The sequence below is a fragment of the Nicotiana tabacum genome, chromosome 8, assembly GCF_000715075.1.
Source record: "Nicotiana tabacum cultivar K326 chromosome 8, ASM71507v2, whole genome shotgun sequence".
NCBI classification, from domain to species: domain Eukaryota; kingdom Viridiplantae; phylum Streptophyta; class Magnoliopsida; order Solanales; family Solanaceae; genus Nicotiana; species Nicotiana tabacum.
In genome coordinates, this window is record NC_134087.1 from 165,428,816 (window position 1) to 165,451,963 (window position 23,148).

General features: G+C 38.0%; 3 protein-coding genes across 10 annotated transcripts in view; 1 reads left to right on the plus strand and 2 right to left on the minus strand.

Annotated features, from left to right (window-relative positions):
• LOC107766028 (uncharacterized) overlaps positions 1 to 5,474 on the plus strand; it is a 52,241-nt gene extending 46,767 nt beyond the window's left edge. For 4 of the 6 annotated variants that reach the window (XM_075219856.1, XM_075219859.1, XM_075219858.1 and 1 more), the window contains 5 exons: positions 431 to 497; positions 577 to 676; positions 4,562 to 4,678; positions 4,768 to 4,824; positions 5,072 to 5,474. In XM_075219856.1, the coding sequence (XP_075075957.1) occupies positions 431 to 497; positions 577 to 676; positions 4,562 to 4,678; positions 4,768 to 4,824; positions 5,072 to 5,248 (518 nt within the window). In that variant the 3' untranslated portion in view covers positions 5,249 to 5,474. Of the gene's footprint in view, positions 1 to 4; positions 498 to 576; positions 677 to 4,561; positions 4,679 to 4,767; positions 4,825 to 5,071 lie in introns of those variants that run through there. The other 2 variants (XR_012694329.1, XR_012694330.1) reach the window with 2 other exon arrangements.
• Positions 5,475 to 6,977: 1,503 nt separating this feature from the next.
• LOC107800727 (uncharacterized) lies at positions 6,978 to 7,871 on the minus strand. The gene is made up of 2 exons (XM_016623952.2): positions 7,679 to 7,871; positions 6,978 to 7,132 (listed from the first exon to the last, which is right to left on the minus strand). The coding sequence occupies exons 1-2, from the start codon at positions 7,869 to 7,871 to the stop codon at positions 6,978 to 6,980; spliced, it is 348 nt and encodes a 115-aa protein (XP_016479438.2).
• A 2,792-nt stretch (positions 7,872 to 10,663) lies between these two features.
• LOC107800735 (dihydrolipoyllysine-residue succinyltransferase component of 2-oxoglutarate dehydrogenase complex 1, mitochondrial) lies at positions 10,664 to 17,947 on the minus strand. 3 transcript variants are annotated; one of them, XM_075219861.1, is made up of 15 exons: positions 17,858 to 17,947; positions 17,532 to 17,588; positions 17,350 to 17,424; positions 16,483 to 16,543; positions 16,374 to 16,401; positions 14,982 to 15,052; positions 13,788 to 13,862; positions 13,619 to 13,674; positions 13,480 to 13,524; positions 13,092 to 13,376; positions 12,509 to 12,603; positions 11,849 to 11,939; positions 11,614 to 11,724; positions 11,257 to 11,451; positions 10,664 to 11,172 (listed from the first exon to the last, which is right to left on the minus strand). In XM_075219861.1, the coding sequence occupies exons 2-15, from the start codon at positions 17,565 to 17,567 to the stop codon at positions 10,981 to 10,983; spliced, it is 1,416 nt and encodes a 471-aa protein (XP_075075962.1). In that variant the 5' UTR covers positions 17,568 to 17,588; positions 17,858 to 17,947; the 3' UTR covers positions 10,664 to 10,980. The 3 variants fall into 3 exon arrangements, with proteins under 3 accessions (XP_075075962.1, XP_016479453.1, XP_016479446.1); XM_016623967.2 differs by having other exon boundaries at positions 17,840 to 17,930; XM_016623960.2 differs by having other exon boundaries at positions 17,696 to 17,929.
• Between the last annotated feature and the right edge of the window lie 5,201 nt (positions 17,948 to 23,148).

The following is a 23,148-nucleotide window of genomic DNA, read 5'->3' on the forward strand; positions in this document are numbered from 1 at the left end:
GCAGAAATTATGTTGCTAATCGTGGAATTATTGGAACCCTTTGAGATGAAGCGTGTTCCTGTTGCTCATCTTTATAAGCACTTGCATAAGATTGGCCACAGTTGGTATCCAATTTCCTACAATTTGGGTGTTAATTTGGCATTGAGAACAAATATTTTAATTGTGCTTTAAGGCCCAGGAACTTTGTCCAAAGAACTGTATAAACTGATTTCTGTTATTTCGATAAAGCATAAACTGATTCTCTGCCTGAATTTTGTGGAGAAGTAAATCGACTCCACCCTGTTGGTAACATCTTTCTAACCAATGTAAGCAAAATGTTAAACATACAAATTTGCTCCGATATTAGATGTCAAAAATCTTAGAATGAAGATCACACTATCTTGCCAATGAGCTTTACAATATTGCCTTATGTCCTGGATTCTCATTCTAGGTGACATAGAACGAGGAGTCACTAGCATCCCCAGGAACATGTTTTCCATCCTCAGCTCCTTGTCATGGTGAGACAACCTTATTTCTTCTTTTATTTTATTGCATTTGCATTCCATTCTCTATTAATGTTCTATTGTTGTGTTACAGGATGCTGCCAAGTATGAAGGTGAAGGTGTTATGTGCACTCATCTTAACATTTGCTGCATTATCACAGAATAATCTCCTGTACCATTCAATACATGATGAGGTATTCCTGTTGTTTCATATCTAAGAATTTTGGTTATACATTACATCAATTTTCAGATATATAGTATTTCATGCAAGGAATCTGTTAGTATGTGGTTAAGCTTGTAAAAGGATATCATTTGTGCTAAAGCAATTAAAGATGATTTATAGAGATGAACTACCTGGTGCTATAATTAGGCCTTACTCTTGTATATAGTGAGATCTGGAGCAATATATAGAATATATTGGACAAGGAAGTTTTCCATAATGATGCATTGCATCATCATCTCAGTATCTAGTTCTTATGCTCAGGTCTATAAGGTATCTAAAGTCAAGCACATTGATATCCTGTTATCCAGCTTAGCAGATAAGATGGTTATTCTCCTTCTTGGGAATATCATTCATAAGGGCAGCAGTGACATAGAGCATGATAGTGCAGCCTCATCTGACATTTACATTAGTGATAACTAGAGATGAATTCTGAACCAAGGGATAGGTGTCACTACTGTGCAATGCATCAACTATAGTGAAGTAGGAAGAAATTATATTCCTTCTAAAGTCAGCTGATTAAGAAATGAGATAGGTTGAATGAAATGATTCACTTCATTCAGGATGAGCGGGCTCTTTGTATGGAAAATGGTTATGGATATTCACATGTGAAGAGAATGCTATGGGAAGAAGGTGATTTAGGTGAAGTATGGATGTGACTAATATGGATGTTAAGGAGGTGACAACTATGTGTAACGACAAGCATGTGGAAACGAATTATAAAAGGGAATTTGATCTTTTCAAAGTTCATTGGATTCTAGATGGGAAATGTATACTGAATATGGTTCTGCCTTGATATATGGTGTGGTGACACCACAGTGAAAGAAGGCTTCCCAAATTTATTTTCTATTACGAGTAAAAAGTCATTTTAGCAGAGGTCCATAAAGTGGTGCGCCTCAGTTGAGTTGAGATGTATTCTTACAGGACCTTTACAGGGCTGGGAATTGAAGAGGTGAAAACACTCTTCCAGAGGTTATAAAGTCACACAGTTCGGAGCGGATGATAGTTAGATTCTGAAAGGGTCGTCTAGTAAATACTTCGCGGTGATGTCATGCTACCATGTTTTGTTTCTGTTGAATGGGTAGAAGCAACATTCGTCTGGAAATCATTATGTAGATCTCGAGCTTCAAGGATGATGGAGTTTTCTATGTTGTATGCAGTATAGGATGTTGTTTTGGCATTACAATGGAAAAAATGTATTATCATTAGCTGTTGTTTAACATGCAAACAACTCGGAGATGACACTGACCACCTGGTGTTACATTCAAGGGCAGATCCACCAAGGAGGGAGGGGGTGCAGCGGCACCCGCACACCTCGGTCGAAACCCTATATGTATGTGTACTTATATAAGAAATAGTATGAATATGCTGAAATCGCACCCTGATTAAGAAAAGGGCGTGAGGTGCCACTGGCGAAGGGCCAAATGACCAGCCCACGAGGCAGGAGTTTGATTCCAGCCTAATACACTTTTAAAACTTTTTTGTTTGCTCCAGGAGCTTCTCCTCCAGTTTTGTCCAACAGTTCATTCCGATCGTGCCAACTCTTAAGGACAAGATCCAAGGGTTACAATCTAGCGATGCTAAAAATAAATAAAATTGTTGATTTCTCCTTACTCTCTAGATCCTCTCTTTTAAATTTTCAAACATCTGAAAAAAGGTGAACCACTTTTTAAGGATCATCAGCTCATTTGTAATTTGTCTATCTGGAAATCAATATAATTAAATCTATTAACTATACTCTTTTTTTCTCTAATTGTTGCTGACTCTTTTTTTCTTTATTAGTTCCTCCAATTTTTTTCATTTTATTAATAGTTCTTGCTGACTTTTTCTACTCCTTTTTCTTTAAACATAAAATATATTAAAGTTTCTTGTTCATAATTAAAAATTTTAGAATAGAAGTCCATTAGCAAACTAATTAAATTTTAAAAAAGAAGTCCATTAGCAAATGATTAAATTTTCTCATTCGATTGGTTTGTCTATATATAGACTAGTAACCCAAACCGACGCCCAAAGTAGATCAAACCAACCAAATGTATACCCTATTTGGAACATGTAAATTGCAACATGTCTATGTTCACAAAAGTGTTGCACCTAGAACCTCCAAATCTTGGATCCGCCTCGGGTTATATTGTACTTTTGTTTTTTGGGGGAACTTTAGGCTTTGATATTTTATGCTTATATCAAGTGGGCTTTTCCTAAGAATTGTGGCAGAAATGTTGATTAGCAGGTTCAGAGCTATAAAGAGGGTATGGAAGAATGGCAGATTCCTGTTTTTTTATTTATTTTTTGTGTGGATAATACGGAGAGAAATAAGTAGGTATAATTGATTAAAGTATAGAGAGAAAGAGAAGAGGACTTCTGAAGGAGCCGAGAGTTGGTGTTGAGTTGTATCCCACATCGGTGGGTTATGGGTATCTTGGTCTTCTTATATGGTCTTGGGCAATCCTCACCTCACAAGCTAGCTTTTGGGGTTGAGTTAGGCCCAAGGTCCATTCTTATGATGGTATCAGAGTCAGGCCCATCCCAATTATTGTTACCGATGTTGGGCCCCCATTTATGTTGTCCACGCTCCAGAGGTCTGGGCGGGGGGGGGGGGGGTTGAGTTGTCCCACATCGGTGGGATTTGAGGTCCTTGGTCTCCTTATATGGCTTGGTCAATCCTTACCTCATAAGCTAGCGTTTGGGTTTGGGTTTGAGTTAGGCCCAAGGTCGATTCTTATCAATTGGTTAGGCGGTTAGAGTTCTCTTTTGCCCGCTATTTTTAGCACAAAAAGGAAACTCTGTCTTGTATGCATGATTTGGTAGTTTTGCTGAAAGGCTCAATACATGTTCTTATTATTTTATTTATTTATTCTGTTGTATGACACCAACTTGGTATCTTATTAACAAACACTTTGATCCATCAAACAAATAAATATTTCAAAACTGCATATTTTCTGTTTATTCTCTCATTGTTTATCACTAGAACGAAATCATTTTAGGCCAGTTTCTTATTTATGTTGTAGATAGGATAAAGTTTTGAATGAAAGCCACAAGGAACTTAGGCTTCATCATTCTAGTTGCCACAAACTTCCCATTGTGTTTATGTAAAAAAAAAAAAAAGTTTCTTGTGTTAAAATCTTTAGTTTGCTTTCAAGCAATACAAACTAAAGCATAAAAGTAAAGATGTCCGAGGAATAATTGTAAGATTCCATCCCTTGCTAGCTGATGAGAGGGTGGCAAGCAGGGGAAGGAAGGAGAATGATTTTCTGTTAGAGAGGTACTATCAGAATGTTGAGTGTTTGAGTTGGAATGTTAATACTAAGTTCTTAAGGGATCTCACATTGGAGAGTTATCATGTGTGTTGTGTTTGATACCTAAAAATAAGTGTCTTGTATATATCAAGTCAGTCTTCTCTTCTTTTATTTTTCTCACTGAGATAGTATTTGGCTATCTACCAGCAACATCTTGAGTGGCCCTTACAGCAGTGTGGGATGAATGCTGCACGAGTATAAAAATGTGTATTGACATTTATGCATAGTAGCCCATTCTCCATGTGGCCATCTTATTTACTGGTGCAATGAGAAATATACATTGGGTATTTCGTTTACTGGAATGAAATGCAAGTTATAAATATATATATTTTCCGTTTAGAAAAGGTCATTGTAATATTGTTGTGGGCATAAAGGCTTGCACTTTCTGGCATTGTGTGTTACTAAATGATGGACACAACCTGAGAAAGATTGTCCTAGAAATGGAACCACCTAAGATATCTTACCAGTTTTTCATTCCTCTGATTTGATATCTACATTTTTTTCTCTTTCTTTCCTAAGTGTCCTAGTGAATTTAACCTCTCAATATTGATTTATCACATATCCAGGTTATGGGCAATGACTCTTTGTTCTATGGTGATCAACAATATATGCAAGAGCTTCTATCATTTTCTGCGGTTATTCTTCAGAGCTTAATCGATACTGTTTTACAAGAACCAATCCAGGTAACATCTCGCTCATCACTTGCTCTTGCTTGAGAGGAAAAAGAATAAGGGGACCATTGTTAAGCTAATTCTGAACACTCTCTTTGAAGGCCGCTAGTGGAAATCTTTCACTTGATGCTTGCAATGCTATTGCATCTTCTTTCGAAGTAAGTCACAGTTCTTATTGTTTTTTTCTGAAATTATTGACTGAAGGACCTCACGTCCTGTTTGGTATCTGAATCTGCACCTAATAACCAAGACATTCGAATTGATAACAGTACCAAATAGAAAAAGAAATCTTTTTCAAATCCGTCCTATATCTGATGGATGTGAAAAAGTTGGAAGGTTTGAAAGGTGTGATGCAATTGAATAGTCTAAGTTCCCTTTTTTAATCCTAGAATACTTGTTAATCAGGCATGTGAAGGAGCATCTGATATTTGCTCCAAGCTGGTGGAAACTGCCAAGCTGTCTTTGGTTTCTGACAACAAATATCTTCAATCTACTATCAAGTTCCTCAATAGTCGTGAACTTGTTCAAGGGGAGGGTCTTAAAAAGCAGGAAAATAACCTGCTCTGCGAAAGTGTCGTGTAGCTTACTTTGTCACTGTAGTCTTCTTTTGTTCTAAGTTGGCATCTGTCAAATGTATAAGTACTATTTAAGCTTTTCTGGTGTCCGATTTGTTTATGTGTATAGTTATATCTTCATTTATATTTTCTACTTTGGTTTCTTCACTACAGGGGTCATGTATTCTATAGTTTAAATGGGAAAGTTCAAATATGTTATACCACATCCACAAAAAGTACGTTGGTTTATGCTCTATGCCTGTGTTGTCAATCAGTTTTAATTCTTCGGAAACCAATATGTATTCTGATTTAGTTGGAAAAAGGAAATTAATTCATGTCAGATGCCCTCAAATTTTACTTCTCTTGCCCAAGCTGGAGATGAATATAAAGTTATAAAGTCGGTAGCATGTTTTGGGCACATTCAGAGAAGGAGCACTGATGCACCGGTGAGGAGGTGTGAGCGACTGGCTGTAGTGGGCACGCGGAGAGGTAGAGGGAGACCTAAGAAGTATTGGGGAGAGGTGATCAGACAGGACATGGCGCGACTTAGGATTACTGAGGACATGGCCCTTGATAGGGAATTATGGAGGTCGAGCATTAAGGTTGTAGGTTAGGGGAGAGTGTGAATATTTCTACAGCACAATAGAGGGAGACTATCCAGTTAGGAGTTAGACTAGGAATGTCATTGGTCGTCTATTGATGCAGGGCTTTACCTTCTAGTTGTACTATACCAGCCATCTATTTCGTATTTCGTATTTCGTATCCTGTATTTCATATTTCATATCTCTTATATATTGTTGTTATTTTTATTACGCATTTTTATGGTACTAATATATCATCTCCTATTGCTTTTTTGAGCCGAGGGTCTCCTGAAAACAGTCTCTCTACCCTTCGGGGTAGGGGTAAGGTATGCGTACATATTACCCTCCCCAGACCCCACTTGTGGGATTACACTGGGTCGTCATTGTTGTTGTTGTAAAGTCGGTAGCATGTTGATGTCATCAAATGAAACGAGTTAGTAAAATAAACAGATAGTTGCAGCGAACTGTCGTTTTGTAAAGAGTTAAAAAACTTAGTTTCAATTCAAACATGGGTTTGATTCACATTTCGTGTTTTGGAAATAATTATCATTTGAAAGGAGGAACAACGGAGTCTGTTGAGAAAGGTCAAATATATAAAACCTTACAACGAGACGGTGCTTTTTTGACTTTCTCAAAATAGAATCTAGTCCAAACATATATGATATGGTTCCTTACTTTGACAAGGTACAAATGTCTCTATTGATTCTTCTAGATATTTTTTCAGGCCTATATTGCCAACACTAAATAGCAATAAAAAATTTGTAATGGAGTTCGGAAATCTTCACAAAAAAAAAAAAAAAGTTTTAACTTTTCTTGTTTTGCAAAAACAACTCCAATAAATAGAGTTTGCAAACTGTCAAAACTTTTTACATGCTCTATTTTTTGAAAATTTTCAAACAAGCAAGTCATTGAAACTTTATGGTTCCTTTCCATTTCTATTTCCTGGTAGTTTGACAACAAGAGTGGCAGTTAAATAACAGTATACTCTTGGAATAAACAAATTACAAATCACCATCAGACATTTAGGAATACAAAGGAGTTTTAAAATAATTGGAGGAAAAAAAAAAACATCGTCGTGCACCAGGAAATGTCAAATATACGTGTTAAAGACGACCTAAAAGATCAAACAAACAGAAAATATAGTTGGTAAAACTTAGATATATAGCCTCCATATGTCTATGTACTTTTGGTCGGACTTTTTGGTGTCACATTTTCCACCTCGCGGCTCTGTTTTGTTTTCTTTTCTGCCTCCAAAGTCTTCCTTAGCAGACGCAGCTCTTTTATATAGTAGTGAAGTCTATCTATGACCAATGCAAGAAACAATGAAAATCCTGCATGTACACCAGAACAAAGAAAGACATTATTCTACGTCAGATACCAAATATATTAAGATATTAACATAAAAACTACTTCCGTGCCTCAATTCTAAGTAAGTTGGGGCCAGTTATATAAATCTTCAGGATCTCTATTTTAACTCATCTCAAACTAATATTAAATAAAATATTTGTTTTACTAAAAAAATATTAGAAGTTCTCTATATTTTCTATTAGACAAAAAAAAAAACTCTTAGAAAATATTGGAGTAAGAAAACGTACTAAGAAGTGCATCGTTGTAATTGGGTTGGAACTTTAAGATCATAAGCTCTGGATTTGGGGGTTTCCATTACAGTTGATAATATTTTTTACAGATTCTTTTTTTTTTTGTTTTATCAGGTAATGGATGTGTTATGTATAAGCATTATGTTGGTTATGTATTATGTATGAGCCATGGTTAAAACTCTATCCGGCTAATTTATAAAGTTTAAATAGATCTTTTTCTGCCAAATATAATGTGACAGAAATTATAACATAAAAGATGTAGAGGTACACGAGATTCACCCAAGAGTGACGCTTCTAGGAGGTGATTAGCCAATAGAACTTGATCAGTTGGATTGACAGTGCCAGATTCCGTGGCACGGTTCTGAATAATAGTGACATTGAACAAGATTGAGACTAAAACCACAAATAAGGTTCCACCAGCACTCTTTACTATGACAGGTCCCCTCCCTTGTTTTGATCTATCCAATGCCATCAAAACAGGTTTTCTTAAAGGGGTTCGGAATACGAGGATCAATACCACTGCCACTTCAAAAAATACAAGTGCGAATAACGGTTGAATCATATTGTCGTTGAATGTTCAAAAAACACAACTTTTGGTTGTTGTTGTGATGAATTATTAGTGAGGTAAAGGAAAATATTTAACTCAACTCTAAAAGCGTGCTAGTAACAAAGGAAAATGCTTAGGGACTAAAAAGTAGGAAAGAACAAAGGAAAATGCTTGTGGTTTCCAACTGATTTACTTGTAGTTTGGTTCAGGAATGTGTGTGGTGGCACGTAAATGGAGGCTTCTTTTATTGAACCCGTGAACACGTCAAAGGGGAATTCTTGTTTGGATTGCCGCCCCAAATTGCAAAATACTTCGATCCCTTTCAACTACGGAATCGAAACCTTAAATCCAATGGGAAATGGAAACCTTTTTTTGCCTTACACAAAACCTATGTGCAAAATTTGGTTGGGGTGCCAAATGGACGAGGTGGTCTGGCGAGTCAAAACAGATTAAGTAAAAGTATGGATTATGATTTAACTTGTGGATTGAAATATGTTTTTTTCCTTTAAATAAACGCATTCATTTGTGTAAGTTTTATTAGGAAATAACTCCTTACAAGAGTAGTTTTTATATTTTTAGGCTCAAACTCGAGACCCTAATTAAAGGCGGAGAGATCATCCATCCTATCACATTCCTTGATAATGGTATCCAAATATGTTCAAATAAATATGAGTCAAATTGTGGGTCATGCTTAACTTAGAACTACTTCTATAATAATTTCTTCGTGCAATTAGATTAAAAACAATTCTCTTTCTATATATTCTATTGTTTATTCATATATTTATTTTAGACGATTTAACTATTTTAGCCCAAAATAACGAATCAAGAATCAATTTGTTTCGACTCTTCCAGCTCAATTTAGCGCAAGCCTAAATGTCGAGTTTAACCCATTATGATGCACCCTCGATTAACAGGCTCTTCCAACTCGTCAAATTTTGAGGGAGTAACATAAAGGGATAACATAAATCATGCTAATTTGACACTCCTACATTTGGCACTTTAACAATACGAAACACGCCGAATACACAATTTAGTGTTTGCACCAATTTCAGGGGCATTTTTATATGTACCCACTTTTGGGGCAATTAAAAATTTATACCTTCATTGTACATATTCTTGCAAAGTGTACCGGTTCGGATTTGAGTCTAATATCTTCAATGCAACTTCATAAATTAAATCTGAAATTCTTCTATCTTTCACATGCAACTTCAGAAATTTGAATCTTAAGTTCTGAAACATAAACTTGTTCTTCGAATTTTTACTATTCAACACACGATTCAACACCTAAATCTACTCCAAATGAACTCAAATTTGAAACATGACTTTTAAATATTATAAAGAACAAACCTCAATTATCAAATTGTCAAAACAACAACAACAATAAATTTAACAAACTCATTTTGCAACTAAGAAGAAGAAAAAACTCTAAGCACAAAAAAGAAGAAAGCAACAACAAAGAAGAAGGGAAAAATGTATGTATCTGTATTTACCAAAAAATTGGGTATCGCTTAAACTTTTTTAGAAAATGAGTACAAATTCAATGGTGGAAATGACACCAAGTAGCCACTTTTAAGCATGTTTTTTTAAATATATCTACACTTTACAATGTATTTAAAGATTAGCCAATTTCGCTAAAACTTCAGGACACAACGTCCTAGAGTTTAAACCTCAAAATTCAAACTTCAGGACATCATGTCCCAAAGTTCGAAAATTGTGTCCTGAATTCGAATCTTATGTCCTGAATTTTAAATTAGTTCAGCAATTCAGGACACTTAGTCCTGAATTTCAAATTAACAGCTCAAAAATTCAGGACACTAAGTCCTGAATTTCCAAATTTAGGATACTTAGTCTTGAAGCTTGGGTGCATTAGCTAATCTTTAAATACATTGTAAATTGTGGGTATATTTAAATATCGGGCTTTAAAGGGGCTATTGCTGCAATTCGCCCAATTCAATGGATAGCACAAAATTAGGCGCCACATGAAAATTTTACCCAATTGTTATTCCCTTCTCTAGCCCTACCAACGAAAACGAAGGAATCTATCCCTGCGGCTTATGATTTCTTCGATACCAAAAAAAAAAAAGGTGGCACTAGCCGTTCGTCTGACTGTTTATAAACTTGATATTCTTTTTGGGATAACTTACGAGCCTTCTTTCCTTTATTAAAAAAATAATAATAATATTAAGGTTCAGTCAAAAGGGTTAGTTGATTCAAAAATTGACAGATCAAAACAAGACAACGTGGCTCTAAGGGAATATACATCTTAGTCGCTTCAGAAGCAAACAAGACTAGGGAATTTGTCCTCTTAATTTGATCCCTGCTATCTGCAAAAGAAAGACCACAAAGCTTTATACCGAGCCTTTAAGCATTGAAGGCCATGTGCATCCAACCTGCATAAGATTCCTAATGTCTCCATATCTTGTAAACTCTTCCATTCCTTCTCACATGCAATTAGGAGGAATGACAAGAGAGACACAATTACATCAAGAGCAAGACAACCTTTTTATATTTTATAGCAATAATGCATGACAGATTATGGGACATGATTATGGGACTAACCACAGTACTGAAAGAACGCAGTACTCTAATTAGGTCAAGAGATGTATCCGGAAAATAGAGGCCACGGTATCTAAAAACACAGGTGTGAATCCAATTGGGCTACCCGTGCAGTTCTACGAAAGGTATTGCCACAAATCCAGAGGACAGGAGCAACTGCATAACATGAAACTGAAATGTATAAAAACAGTTCAAGTTGGTGAAATATAAACAAGAAATAATCCTTTTTCAGCATCATGTCAAAAGTAAAGAGTTGTGGAAAAAGTGAATCAGGGAAGGGAAAGATTGAATTGCAACATAGCTCTATTTGCACATCTCAAGTATAGATGGTTGCAGCATATTAAATAATCAGGGGAAAAAACAATGTTCAAGGCCTCCAAAACTGTGACATTGTCATGTTTATTCTGGTTTTAAGCTTGAGTGTGCACTCAGGTATACCATGAACAGTCAATCAAAAGCCAGAGATGGTTGTATATCTTCAAACATCAAGGAGTAGGCGACGTGGATCTTCAACCACATCTTTAATCCTTCTCAGAAAGTACACTGCCTCTCTTCCATCAATCAGCCTATGGTCATATGTCAGCGCAATGTACATCATTGGTCTTGACACAACGTTGCCTCCAACAACCATTGGGCGATTCACAATTGAGTGCATTCCCAAAATAGCCGACTACAAAATCAAGCAACAAACTTAAATGGTGAGATCACTCCACGAGAAATTGCTACCCTTCTATGTCTCAACAAGGACACATACCTGAGGAGGATTTATGATAGGGGTACTTAGAAGACTTCCATACACACCACCATTGGATATTGTGAATGACCCTCCAGCCATTTCATCAATTGAGATGGTCCCATTAGTTGCCTTCTTAGCGAGTCCGTTTATTGTCTTCTCTATCTCAGCAAAATTCATCTTCTCAGCATTGCGGAGAACAGGGACGACCAGACCCTATTAATTTGAAAAAAGAAAGTTGGAAAACATTGACAATAAACTCAAAAGAGTAGATTCCCAAAAGCAGATAGAAGGACAAGATTGAGAAATCAGATTACAGATTTTCCATGAACTGTCTATAATATTCAAAATATCGAGGCAAGGGAAGGGTGGGCCTACCTTTGGGGTACCAACAGCTATACTGATGTCTACATAGTCCCGATATATGATATCATCGCCATCAATAACTGCATTAACTATAGGTTGATTCTGGAGTGCACTAACTGCTGCCTGAAATTTCGTATAATCCTTTTCGTCAGAGTTTTTTTGTTGGGACAAGTAATAGATGTTTTTCGTCAGAATTTGTCAACCAATATGTAAAAAGAAAAAGTATTGACATTGATGCTTCTCATACTTTCACAAATCCAGACATCAGTCCTAACTTCACTCCGTGCTTTTCAACAAATGCATCTTTGTAATCAGATCGGAGCTTCATCAAATTTGTCCTGCAACAACCAAGATTGGAGAAAATGAATACAACTAATACAATGGTGCCTAACAAACACTTCATGGGCTATGACAATGCCTCGTACACCTCTAATGGATTAGAACAGAAACAAATTTGCATCCAGGATATCAACTTGAGAAAGAAACTAAAGTTATAACCTCAAAGGTCACTTGCTATCTGAAAAATTCATCAAAAAGAAAGATAAGTACTATTATTTGGAAGGCAACTAAACCAATTTTAGTCATCAAAGGGACCGCGTTACAAGGATCCTTCATGTTCCTTGATGTACCCATGTCGAACGGGTGTAACATGGGTGTGGGTATTTCGCGTGGATTCTTCAAAATACATTAGACGTTGGCAAACATTAGCATGCCGGAACCGGATGCTTCCACACACATACTGAATATGCACCCATTGATGAATCCATGTAACATAGATCATGGTATCAGAGGACTTCTTATCATGGTATCAGAGGACTTCTATCTTTCTGATAGCACTAGGATTAAGCATATAACATACGACAAAGACACTCATTAATTGTTTATCAAAATTACAATCCAAACTTACATATCAACTTCATTGAATGTAGTCAACAATGCAAATGTGTTCTGAGAATCTTTCAAGCGGGTAGCAACTCTTTTCCTGAGCCTCGTCATGGGAACCTATCATCAAAGAAGATTCAGATGTTGCTACATAGCAATTGCGACAAATGCTCAAATAAATAATGTCGTGAATAGTGCTTCTTAAAACGAAAAGTGGAAAAAGTGACAAAGTCCACAAGACTTGAAAAGAAAAGGGAGAAGTGAAGTGCATGCTTCTTTGAAGTGAAGCACACAATTTACAGAAAGATTAGAAAATACCGATCACATATGAATCTAGTACTATGATATAATTAAAATAACTGATTTAGCATCCAATATACAATAATGCTAATATTAACCCGACTCCTCAAAGTTGAGATTCAAATATTTAACCGCTTCTGGTTGGATTCACTTTGGCATCATCATTTGAAGAACACACTTTCCAGAAGCGTAAAGTTTTGCTACCAAAGTGATAACGCCTTGCTTACACATAGTTCTTTAAGCTACAAGGCATGGATTTTAATAACACGGGTCGTGACAATAAGCTTTCAAAAGTTTAAGGGACTCACTCGTCTTTCCCGCTCTTTAGGGGGAAGTTGGGGTTCTGTAGCAGAGCGCTTAGGAGGAGGTGGTGAAGTTTCCTTAGACTTCTCCTTGACAGGAGTTGTCTCAACTTTAGGTTTCATCTCTTCCTCTTTTTTCTCTTCAACAGCAGAAGGTGGCTTCGGAGCTTCTTTTTCAGATGGCTTCTCAGATGGAGCAACATGATCTACACTTTCTACACCCTCACCAGATTTTGAAATAATAGCAACCTTATAGCCTGGTTCCACAGTGTCTCCTTCCTTAGCTACAAACTGTAAATGTTCAAAAGCAGATGCAGAATCCATTTATATCAAAATAAGAAAGGTATAATAAACCCGAGGAACAAAACGAGGAGTACTGGTGTTAATATTCTACCTTTTGGATTACACCGGCTTCAGGACTAGTAACATCAATTGTCACCTGTCAAGTATAGATGACATGTAAGCCATTAACCTCCACGGAAATCCATAACAAGATTGATTAAAATTAGTTAAACATGTTCCAAACCAAATACCTTATCGGTTTCAATCTGAGCAATAGGCTCGTCAACTTCTACTCTGTCACCGGGATCTGATTAAAAAGAATGAGACATGAAAGAAATTATTAAAAAGAATGAGAGACGAAAGAAACCAAGTGTTGTGCCTCAAAGAATATCATCGTGGACAAAATAACAAAAAACATACTCTTCAGGAATTTAGCCAGTGTGCCGTCACTTATGGATTCGCCCATAAAAGGAACAACAGCATCAACCAGATCGCCTTTGGCAGAAATACAGATGAGGCAAAACAAAAACACAAAATGTTAGTAATTGCATCGCCACATTGCAGTCTGCAGAGACAAATAAGCGCACAAGGAAATGGCAATTTAAACATTCTCTTAACTATAATAAAATTCTCAGCCATCTCACTGATAGTCATGATTCAACTCCACTTTAATGGTTGACACATCGTAGGATATCCAATATTGTAACTCATGTACATAACAATGAAAACAAGTGATGAATAGCAATTTCATCACTATAATTGAGAGAAAGCATATCATGCACAGAATACATAGGTTAAAAATGTCTCTATAATGAACTTGCTAGTCATGGCACTGGTAGTCGTCATCAGACTCCATTGTTGCAGTATAAGTACAGCTGATTCCTCCAGTTTAGATTACCACACTTCAAGATATTCAATGGCCGAATTGATGTACTAATAATGAAAATAACAGGGATAAAGTTTTAATGTTCTTGTGTAACCATACTTAATCACAACCAAGTCCAACAGAAGGAAAAGGATGGCACTGAGAAGAAGACTAGAAACGGAAACAAGAAGATGAATAAGAGTAAACATCCAACCAATCCATTACTACACAATATATGGAGTATAAATCAATTGTAAATTTCCAATGAGTACTTAATTTCACACCATTCCAAGTAACTAGCACAGTATCTTTGGAGTTTGGACGGATAATTGCAAATTAATCTTCCACTCCCAGATAGGAATTTGATATTACCATAACTAACATGTTAAATGGCAACGATCACAATGGAAAACAACAAAAGAACCGACAAAATTCAATTAGTATCTATATAGGATCTCAACAAACAGAAAACGGAAAAAAAGGGTATGTTCTCTAAAAAGATATTTTAACAATGTGTCAAAAACTAGAGAAGATACAATAGGCAAATTAATAGCTAGCATTTTCCAGCCCTATCATCAATAGCGTCCGGCACTAATGAATAGAAAGGACGGAACCGTGGTAAACCATTGAAAACAGAATGGACCAAATGACATTTTCAATAGTTACATGTTGGAGATTAGTAGATGCATGAATAGGTTCACATGTATCAAGATTCAAGACAAGGTTAATCACTAATAAAGCAGATATACCACTATTTGAACAAAAAGGCCTGCTGCAAATCTGTAGCGTGAGACTTGAGTGATGATTGGCCACAGCTCCCCTGCAGAAAATGATATAATTCAAATGGACCGCCAGAAAAGTGGGGAAAAAGAAAAGTGGAAGAAGCAGCAGAATGTACCAAAATCATCAACTCTCTTATTCTTTACTCACTAACATCCACCAATTAAAGCCAACAAACAGAACAGGGTGCAACATAAGAAAGAAAGGATTAATCTTGACTAGATATTGGTGGCAACACTAAACCGCACACATAAAGGCGCATTATCTCATCTCTGGTTATACAGTTGGTGAAGAAAATGAGATAAAAGATAAATATGATTTAAGTTATTTTACTGCATAAGGTGGAGCTTTTACTGAGAAACTAATTACTAGTGATTTATTTTGTTTTTTCTTTCTTCACACTACAATTCAAAAATGACCTTAAGACTATAAAAGAAAAATGAGATGAGAAATGAGATTGTCGGATGCCAAAACTAAACTAATCCATTTTTGTGGTCAGGGATGTGTTATTGATATAGGTAGGTCACTGCTGAAAATATATTTAATATATGTACACATGCATACACATAAGAAGAAAAAACAAGCAGATTAGTTTAATTCTTTAAGATCCACCTTTTTGGGGGTACAAAGACTTCTTTGAGCATATGAACTTATCAGATCTTTTTTCTTATTTTATCAGATCTACGATCATAAATCTCCCCTATCCTTAGTTTGTATGACAAAGTTCCACCTATGGATGTCCCAAAAAGTTTCTGGCACAAAAAATAATTCACACCTTTTACAAGTATCAAATTCACTTTCATTAAGATGCAAATCTAGATCATGATGTGATGATCTCCTTATCAATCTTCAACAATCATAATATACTCTTCTAACCACAATTTGAATGTTAATGTAAGTCATTCGATTCATTAATTTATAGGCAGCTGAATTGTATCATATAATTTGGGAATGGGTGGTGTTTCACTTATATATCATGTATAGAAACATGTAGACCTTTATCTCTCTTGCATAAACGAACATACTATCTTTCTCGCACTGCTTTGGCTCTTAATTTCTCATTCAAGTACAAGAAGGGACAAAGCCAGCTGCCAAAAATGTCTCTTCTTCCCGTAAAGCATAATGACGAAAAATAGTGACCAAGCCGTATGTCTAATAGCAATACTTAACCAGGAGCCTAAGATATGCAAATATAAAAAACAACAGTTGGTTTCACCTCCAAATATTGAACTAAAGCAGGGTGTCCTACGAGGAGGGCAAAATGCAAAGGCTAATCGGGGTAAGAGTATGGTGCATCTTTTCATGCTATACACCTTTACACAAAAACAGAAAGTGTACTAGTAATGAAACTGATCACTAACCTTTCTGGCCTCAAGTTCGTTGAGTATCCTGTATCGAAATTTAGGAGTTAATAACCATCGCAATGTGAAATGAATATGTTGAAATTTGTGATTGAGCCAGCACAATTACCAGGTAAAACACGGTGACTGAAATTCCGAGCACGACCACATTGTCTAGGAATAAGTATTATCTGTTGACATGTGTGAAGTATGTTATGCCTAAAATCTCGAAAAAAAACAAAGCATATGAAGACAAAACATAAAAGAGCAGAGTCTCCAAATAAAAAAAGACAACTAACATCCCCCAATTAGAGGACAAAAAAGATAAGAGTCTGGATAACTATCAGATAGTTTATTTCAAATATTATATCATGAATTCTAAGACCTAACTAATTCAGAACATAGTCTTTCAAAAGCAATCAAAGCATAAATTTTGGCACATCCCAGTGTATAAGGAGAAATCGCAAAAAAAAAAAACATGGTAATAAACAGTAGGTGAGATCCACGGACTGGATATCATACAATTCGACACAAAATATGCCTAATTAGCACAACAACCTTCAAAATTACTAAATTAAAGGGAAACGGCAATTTGATGAACACTACTCCCTGCTCGAATAACCTCATATTCAAGACAAAAGACTGCTTTCATTTCATTAACCAAGATACACTATACTTTAACCTAATAGCTCAATAACATAGGCAGATCCAGGATTTGAACTTTACGGTTCAAGTTAGCAATTCTACCAGTCCATTTGATTTACATACGTCTGAAAGAATTTATTATTTGTACTTATCTAGTGAACTTACATATACAAGGTTCGAGGCCAAAGCTAGTGGGTTTGGATGAACCCATAACATTAACGCTACCTCCACCCCTGCTCAATAATGTATTTATCTTAAAACTGACCAAAAGTCACAGCTCGGACGTAAATGTGCAAAATAATTGTGTTAACATAAAATTGACCTCCTATACACAGAAAATCAAAGTCATTACCTTTTCTGATGCGGCAGAGGGAATTCTTGATGTAGAAGCTGCAGTGCGAATCACATGCAGATTTTCCCCTAAACACTATCCAATAAAAGAACAAATTTCGTTATATTAATTTTACTCATCTTAAAGTCCAATACAAAGTATGCAAACTAAAAAGAAAAAAAAGGCTAAATGAGGAATTGTACCGAAGCAGAAGCTTTGCGCCTTAAAACGCCCAGCATCGTAGATTTGGTGTATTAAAGCTGTTAAATCAATTAAAAAAAGAAATTTAGGAGAAAATTCAATACTGTTAATACGTGCGTGTGTGTGTGTGACGGTGTGTGGATGGTGGCGATAAAGTAGATCTTACAGAATATAGAAGTAAATACGATGAGAAGAAAGGTTTTGAACTGAAGAATAAATGAAGATCAAAGAGAAAAGGGTTTGGGGAAAGTGCGCCGATTGAGAATGGAAACAGAGAGAGGGAAAGTCGCAAGGGAGAACTTGTTCGCACTTCCTGCACAGCTGCTACCTTTTTCTATTTCCAAATAAAGAAAATTATTCCGACTTTTCTTCCTTTTTTTGCCTTCGAGAAGGAGTTGAGGGAATGGACTATTGGACTGGCCATGCCAACTTGTCCCCGCAAGAAATAGAGTCCAGAACCAAAATGTGATTTTTTTTACTCAAACTGCACAAATAGGTGTTAAAAAAAAGGTACAAATCTATTATAGCGCCACAATACCTGCTATACATTAACAGTAACGGAATCGTTAATGTATAGCGCCAAGTATTGTGGCGTTATACTGTAAAAGCTGACATGGCCAGGTATAGCGCCACAATACCTGGCGCTATACATTAATGGTTCTGTTACTGTTAATGTATAGCGCCAGGTATTGTGGCGCTATAATAGATTTTCCTGGCCCCACCAATAATTTCGGACTTCAATAATTCAAAAGCGTATAGTGCCAACGTTTTTGGCGCTATACATATAAAAAAAATCCGGCTAGCCATTTCCTATATAAAGAGGTTAGGATTGTATAGAAATTCATCCAAAAAAAATTTGTTAACTCTTGTTGAAACGTTTATTGTTCTTAAATTCTCCAACAATTTTTCATTATGTCTGAAGAGCGTAGAATAAGAGTTTCATTATATTGGGGAGGGGGGTGAGGTTGTGATGGAGAATAATTCTGTGGGCTACAGTTTACCTGCTCAGTGTCATGTTAAACTGCCACTTACAATAAAGTACGATAAATTGATATCGTTATTATGCAAAAAACTGAGTGTGAGGAAACGTTCAGTTATAGTTAAAGTAACCGGAAGATATCCGTATTCCGTCACTCCGCAAGGGGTTGTTTTTTACTCGGAGTTTAACATCGACGATGATGAAACTTTGAGTGATTTTTTGAGGACTCCGGACGAATGTCGGGAATTTCTTGTAATCACAATGTTGGAGATGTACGTGAAGGTCGAAGACGTTCCCAAAAACGAGGTTGTGCGTAGCAGAGATAACCCTCAGTCATCGGGTGGTTATTTTGGAGCAGTTTTTGCCGGACAGGTTCCGGATGAAAGAGTTTTCATTGATTTAAACTTATCACCGGCGGCGAATGAGCAACGAGAAAATAATTTATACCCTGCTTTCCATAATTCACAAGACGAGTGGTAAGCTTTAATTTTCATTTGTGTTAATTATGTATATTTTTGGCGTACTTGAATTTGTATTAACGCTCATATATTTAATAGGGGTACCGGCCGGATATGAATTTTACAAGTGGCCCATCCGGTAGTCATCACCTAATTGAAAACGTCCATCATGGAATTTCATCACATTACGACTTGTAAGTGAAGTGATATAAAACCATATGGATATCATTTATTAATTCAGTAGCTTATATTTTTGTTGGTTGTGTAGTAAAAACGAGCAAGTTGAACCACCTGTACTCACTCAATTGACGGAAAACGACGTATTACATCGTGATCTGGCAGATGCATAGAGTGAGGAACAAAACAGTGATCACGATAACAATGCCGATGAATCTGGAGACAAGACACCCTTTTTTCATGAGGATGGTGATGAACAGGATGAGGAGGAAGGACCTGATTTGAAGAGAGACTCACCTAGACGAAGAGTGTACGAGTCCGGAGTGTCGTTTCATTCAAGGGAGATTCCTTACATTGATAACTTGCCAACTGTGCCGGATGTGGAAGCTCTCACAAGGGATTTTGATGAACTCCGGACAACAATGTGGGATGAGTCTAGACCAACAGTGCTTGCAAAGAGGATGCTTTTTCCTGATAAAGCACGCTTAAGCAGGGCTTGTAAAATGCACAACATAAAAGAGTGTCGTGAGATGCAGGTATGGGAGTCAAGTTCGATGGTATACAAGGTTGTTTGCCGCAGGTGGTTTTGGCCATGTAATTGGATGTTGCGTGCGACCAAGAAGAAGACAGGTATGTGGAAAGTGGGTAAATATATTCCCACCCACACATGCGAAATGGACACATTCAACGGTAATCACTTCAACTTGGATATTGACTTGATATCTCTTGTACTTATTCCGCACCTCGAAGCATCCATAAGGTATACAATCAAAGAGTGCATTACATCAGTCCACCAGGAATATGGCCATACCATTACGAAAAGAAAGGCATTTCTCGGGCGCAAACGTGCATTTGAAATTGTCTACGGTAATTGGGATAAGTCATTTGCATCTCTGCTAAAGTACATGGCCGCACTGCAGCACTTTAACCCCGGGACAGTTGTTGAATGGAAGCTTGAGCAGAGTCCGGGAACACCAGAATACATATTCAATTACGTGTTCTGGGCGTTTAAGCCAGCAATTGATGGTTTTTTGCATTGCCGGCCCGTAATATCCATAGACGAAACTCATGTCTATGGAAAGTACGATATCAAGCTATTGATAGTCGTGGCAGTGGATGCTAATGGACAGATATTTCCTCTAGATTTTGCTGTTTGTGCCAATGAAAGCACAGAGACGTGAACGATATTTTTGAACCACCTGAAAGAGCACGTTGTCAAACAACGTTCAGGTATTTGTCTAATATCTGATCGGCACGGTGGTATATTAAGTTCTGTGGAGAACTTGCCTGCATGGCAAGAACCTTATGCATACCACCGTTACTGTGTGAGGCACTTTAAGGCCAATTTCCAGAAGGCACATCCCAACAAGGATCTACATGATTTGATGTGGATGGCAGCAACAGACCACCAACAGCATAAATTCCGGAGGCATGTGGATTCTATCAGGCAAGAAGACGAGGCAGCCTATCGTTGGTTAATACGACATGACCCTAAAAAGTGGATGTTGCATGCGGATGGTGGCAGACGATGGGGAATTCTTACGACAAACGTGTTAGAGTCCTTCAACGGGTTATTAAAGTCAGCAAGAGGATTGCCCGTCACAGCCATGGTGCGGATGTCGTTCAAGCAGATGGCGGAGAGGTTTGTTGAACGGTCTGCAGCTGCAACGGAATTGATGGAGAGGGGTATTGAATTTATGCCAGTGCCTATGAAGAGATTTGAGAAATACAGATGGCGAGCACATTGACATTCATTTTTGCAGTATGATAACGAAAGAGGTGTTTTTGAAGTTTGCACTGCTATCCATAATAATCGAGGTAATAATGTACATATTGTAAATGAATCTGCAAGGTTATGCTCCTGTGGGAAATGGTCCATTTACCACATGCCTTGCTCACATGGGGTCTGGGAAGTATCTACCCCAATCCACTCCTTGAATATCCGAGCCTGTGATCAATAATTGACCCGATGGGGTCACCTGCGATGGCACTGGAGTGTGATAAATTCCAAGGTTGTAAGACGGCATGTCCGTCTCATGCATGCCACCTGCCATATCAGCAGCAACTTCAGCAGCAGGAGCCTCAACGCCCCCTTGCTGGGGACCACTTCCTCTCCGCCCAGGACCACGTCGTCCGGCACCACCTGCACGTCGGGCACCACCAGCTCGTGGGATACCACGACCTCGATGGTACTGCGTTGGGTCCATATAATCAGCCTCGTGTGCCAAACGCTGATCCGATCGGGCTCGCTGCAGTGTCTGGGCAGCCACATCCATGAATCGACGACTATACTCTTGCATGGCCACAGGATCGTGGACATAACTCTGCATCTGCTGCCCCATATGATAGATGGTATGCAATCCAATCGCATGCACAAAGTAAAAAATTTAAACTACATATTTGACACTAAATTACAGGTATATAATTAATAATAACAGAAAACATACCAGGGCCTCGTGTCTCCCGGCGTATGGGATGTACCGACCGTGTGCCTGATGAACTGGGTTCCCGATAAAAAGTTGGGAAACAGTGCGGTACCATGCCATATAACGTTGAATAGGAAAGTGCTGCAGAGGTGGGGTCAAGTCCCCTCGCCTGTCCCAAGTACCCAGCTGCTCGTTAAGTCATGCCATAAATGTGTCGTCCACCCTGGACCGATCATCCCTCTCATAATGTAAAGCATGCCATGCAGGCGGAGTCGGTATAGGCTACGGCAGGCCAAACTGGCGAAATACCCGCTCGGAGGCATGATGCTCGACAATATCGAGGCATATGAGCGGGACAGAAGCCCTCCAAATATGTCGGCCGAACGTGCAATACGCTGGCAGGGTACCTATCACCTCATCGCTATACGATGTCCAGATGAACTATCAAATAAGAACACAAAAAGTTAGTATGCGCAACACTAAGTTAATCTATAACAGGTAAGTTTAGTTAGATATTCACCTGTGCGTCATCCAGCAGATCCAACACATCCCTGCAGAGGGGGAGATTATGATGGGCATCATACTCTCGTGCAAGAGTACGACGCATAACCCACCTACAGGCTAGAGGGAGTTGCGGAATTTTTACATTAGCCGGTAGCTGTGGTAGAGGTGGCTGAAACTGCAGAAATCGCTCCCAGGCCCAAACCTAACATACAAAGTTGACGTAAATTATAAGATTAACTATAACTAAGTAGAATTGTAACTAATGGATATATTATTTGAATATATTGTCACCTGTAGAAGCGGCAGAAAGCCACAAACGTCTCTCTGTGTGCCGATGCAAGCCCGGCACATCTGCATGTACAAGTATGAGATGACAGTACCACCCCAGCTGTAGATGGTTCTATCCTCGAACCGGGCAATATGATGCAAAAAACGGAGGCTCACTATGTTCTCCGAAGTGTTCGGGACAAGACCCCCCAAATAGAAGGAGCAACAGCAGCCTCGTATATCGATGTACATCCACCTCCGCTGACTCGTCGGTGATAGTATGGTGGATCTGCACCATGTGGTCTCTAATGAGGACCAACTGTATACGATTGGACCCAGACGCTACCTCCTCGTCCTCCGGCATGAAACCCGTGAGCATGTGCAGCATATCCCAATATGCCTGTCGCGAATAATATCTCATGGTCGCAGGCAGTAAAACTGGCAAGCCATCAGCGGGCAGACCATATAAAATCTCAGCGTTCTGCAGTGTGATGGTAGCCTCGCCGATTGGCAAATGGAAAGTGTGCGTCTCCGGTCGCCAACGCTCAATCAAGGCCGTGATCAAAGCATAGTCGAGCTGTATCCGGCCAATCCTAATAATCCTATATAATCCCATTTCCTCCAGGTAATGGACAACGCGGGGATGTAGAACACGGGGAGGACTCAAAACTCCCACAATAGATCCACTCTCCTAGCCCGGAAAGTCTGCGTAAGCAACTGTCCGTCCCATATATACTCGGATCTATGCTGGGGCTGTAGGGCTAATAGATCCAACGTCCGGGGGCCGGGATGTATAGTCGCGTCCATG

What these genes read in the sequence shown, in the direction of transcription:
- LOC107800727 (XM_016623952.2), bottom strand. Translation starts at nt 7,871, where the DNA reads ATGGCATTGGATAGATCAAAACAAGGGAGGGGACCTGTCATAGTAAAG. An exon ending in CCTAGAAGCGTCACTCTTGG is followed by an intron (nt 7,133 to 7,678) that starts GTGAATCTCGTG and finishes GTGTACATGCAG; the next exon opens with GATTTTCATTGTTTCTTGCA.
- LOC107800735 (XM_075219861.1), bottom strand. Translation starts at nt 17,567, where the DNA reads ATGCTGGGCGTTTTAAGGCGCAAAGCTTCTGCTTCG. An exon ending in CAGTCACCGTGTTTTACCTG is followed by an intron (nt 16,402 to 16,482) that starts GTAATTGTGCTG and finishes ATTTCGATACAG; the next exon opens with GATACTCAACGAACTTGAGG. An exon ending in CTCAGATTGAAACCGATAAG is followed by an intron (nt 13,525 to 13,618) that starts GTATTTGGTTTG and finishes TATACTTGACAG; the next exon opens with GTGACAATTGATGTTACTAG.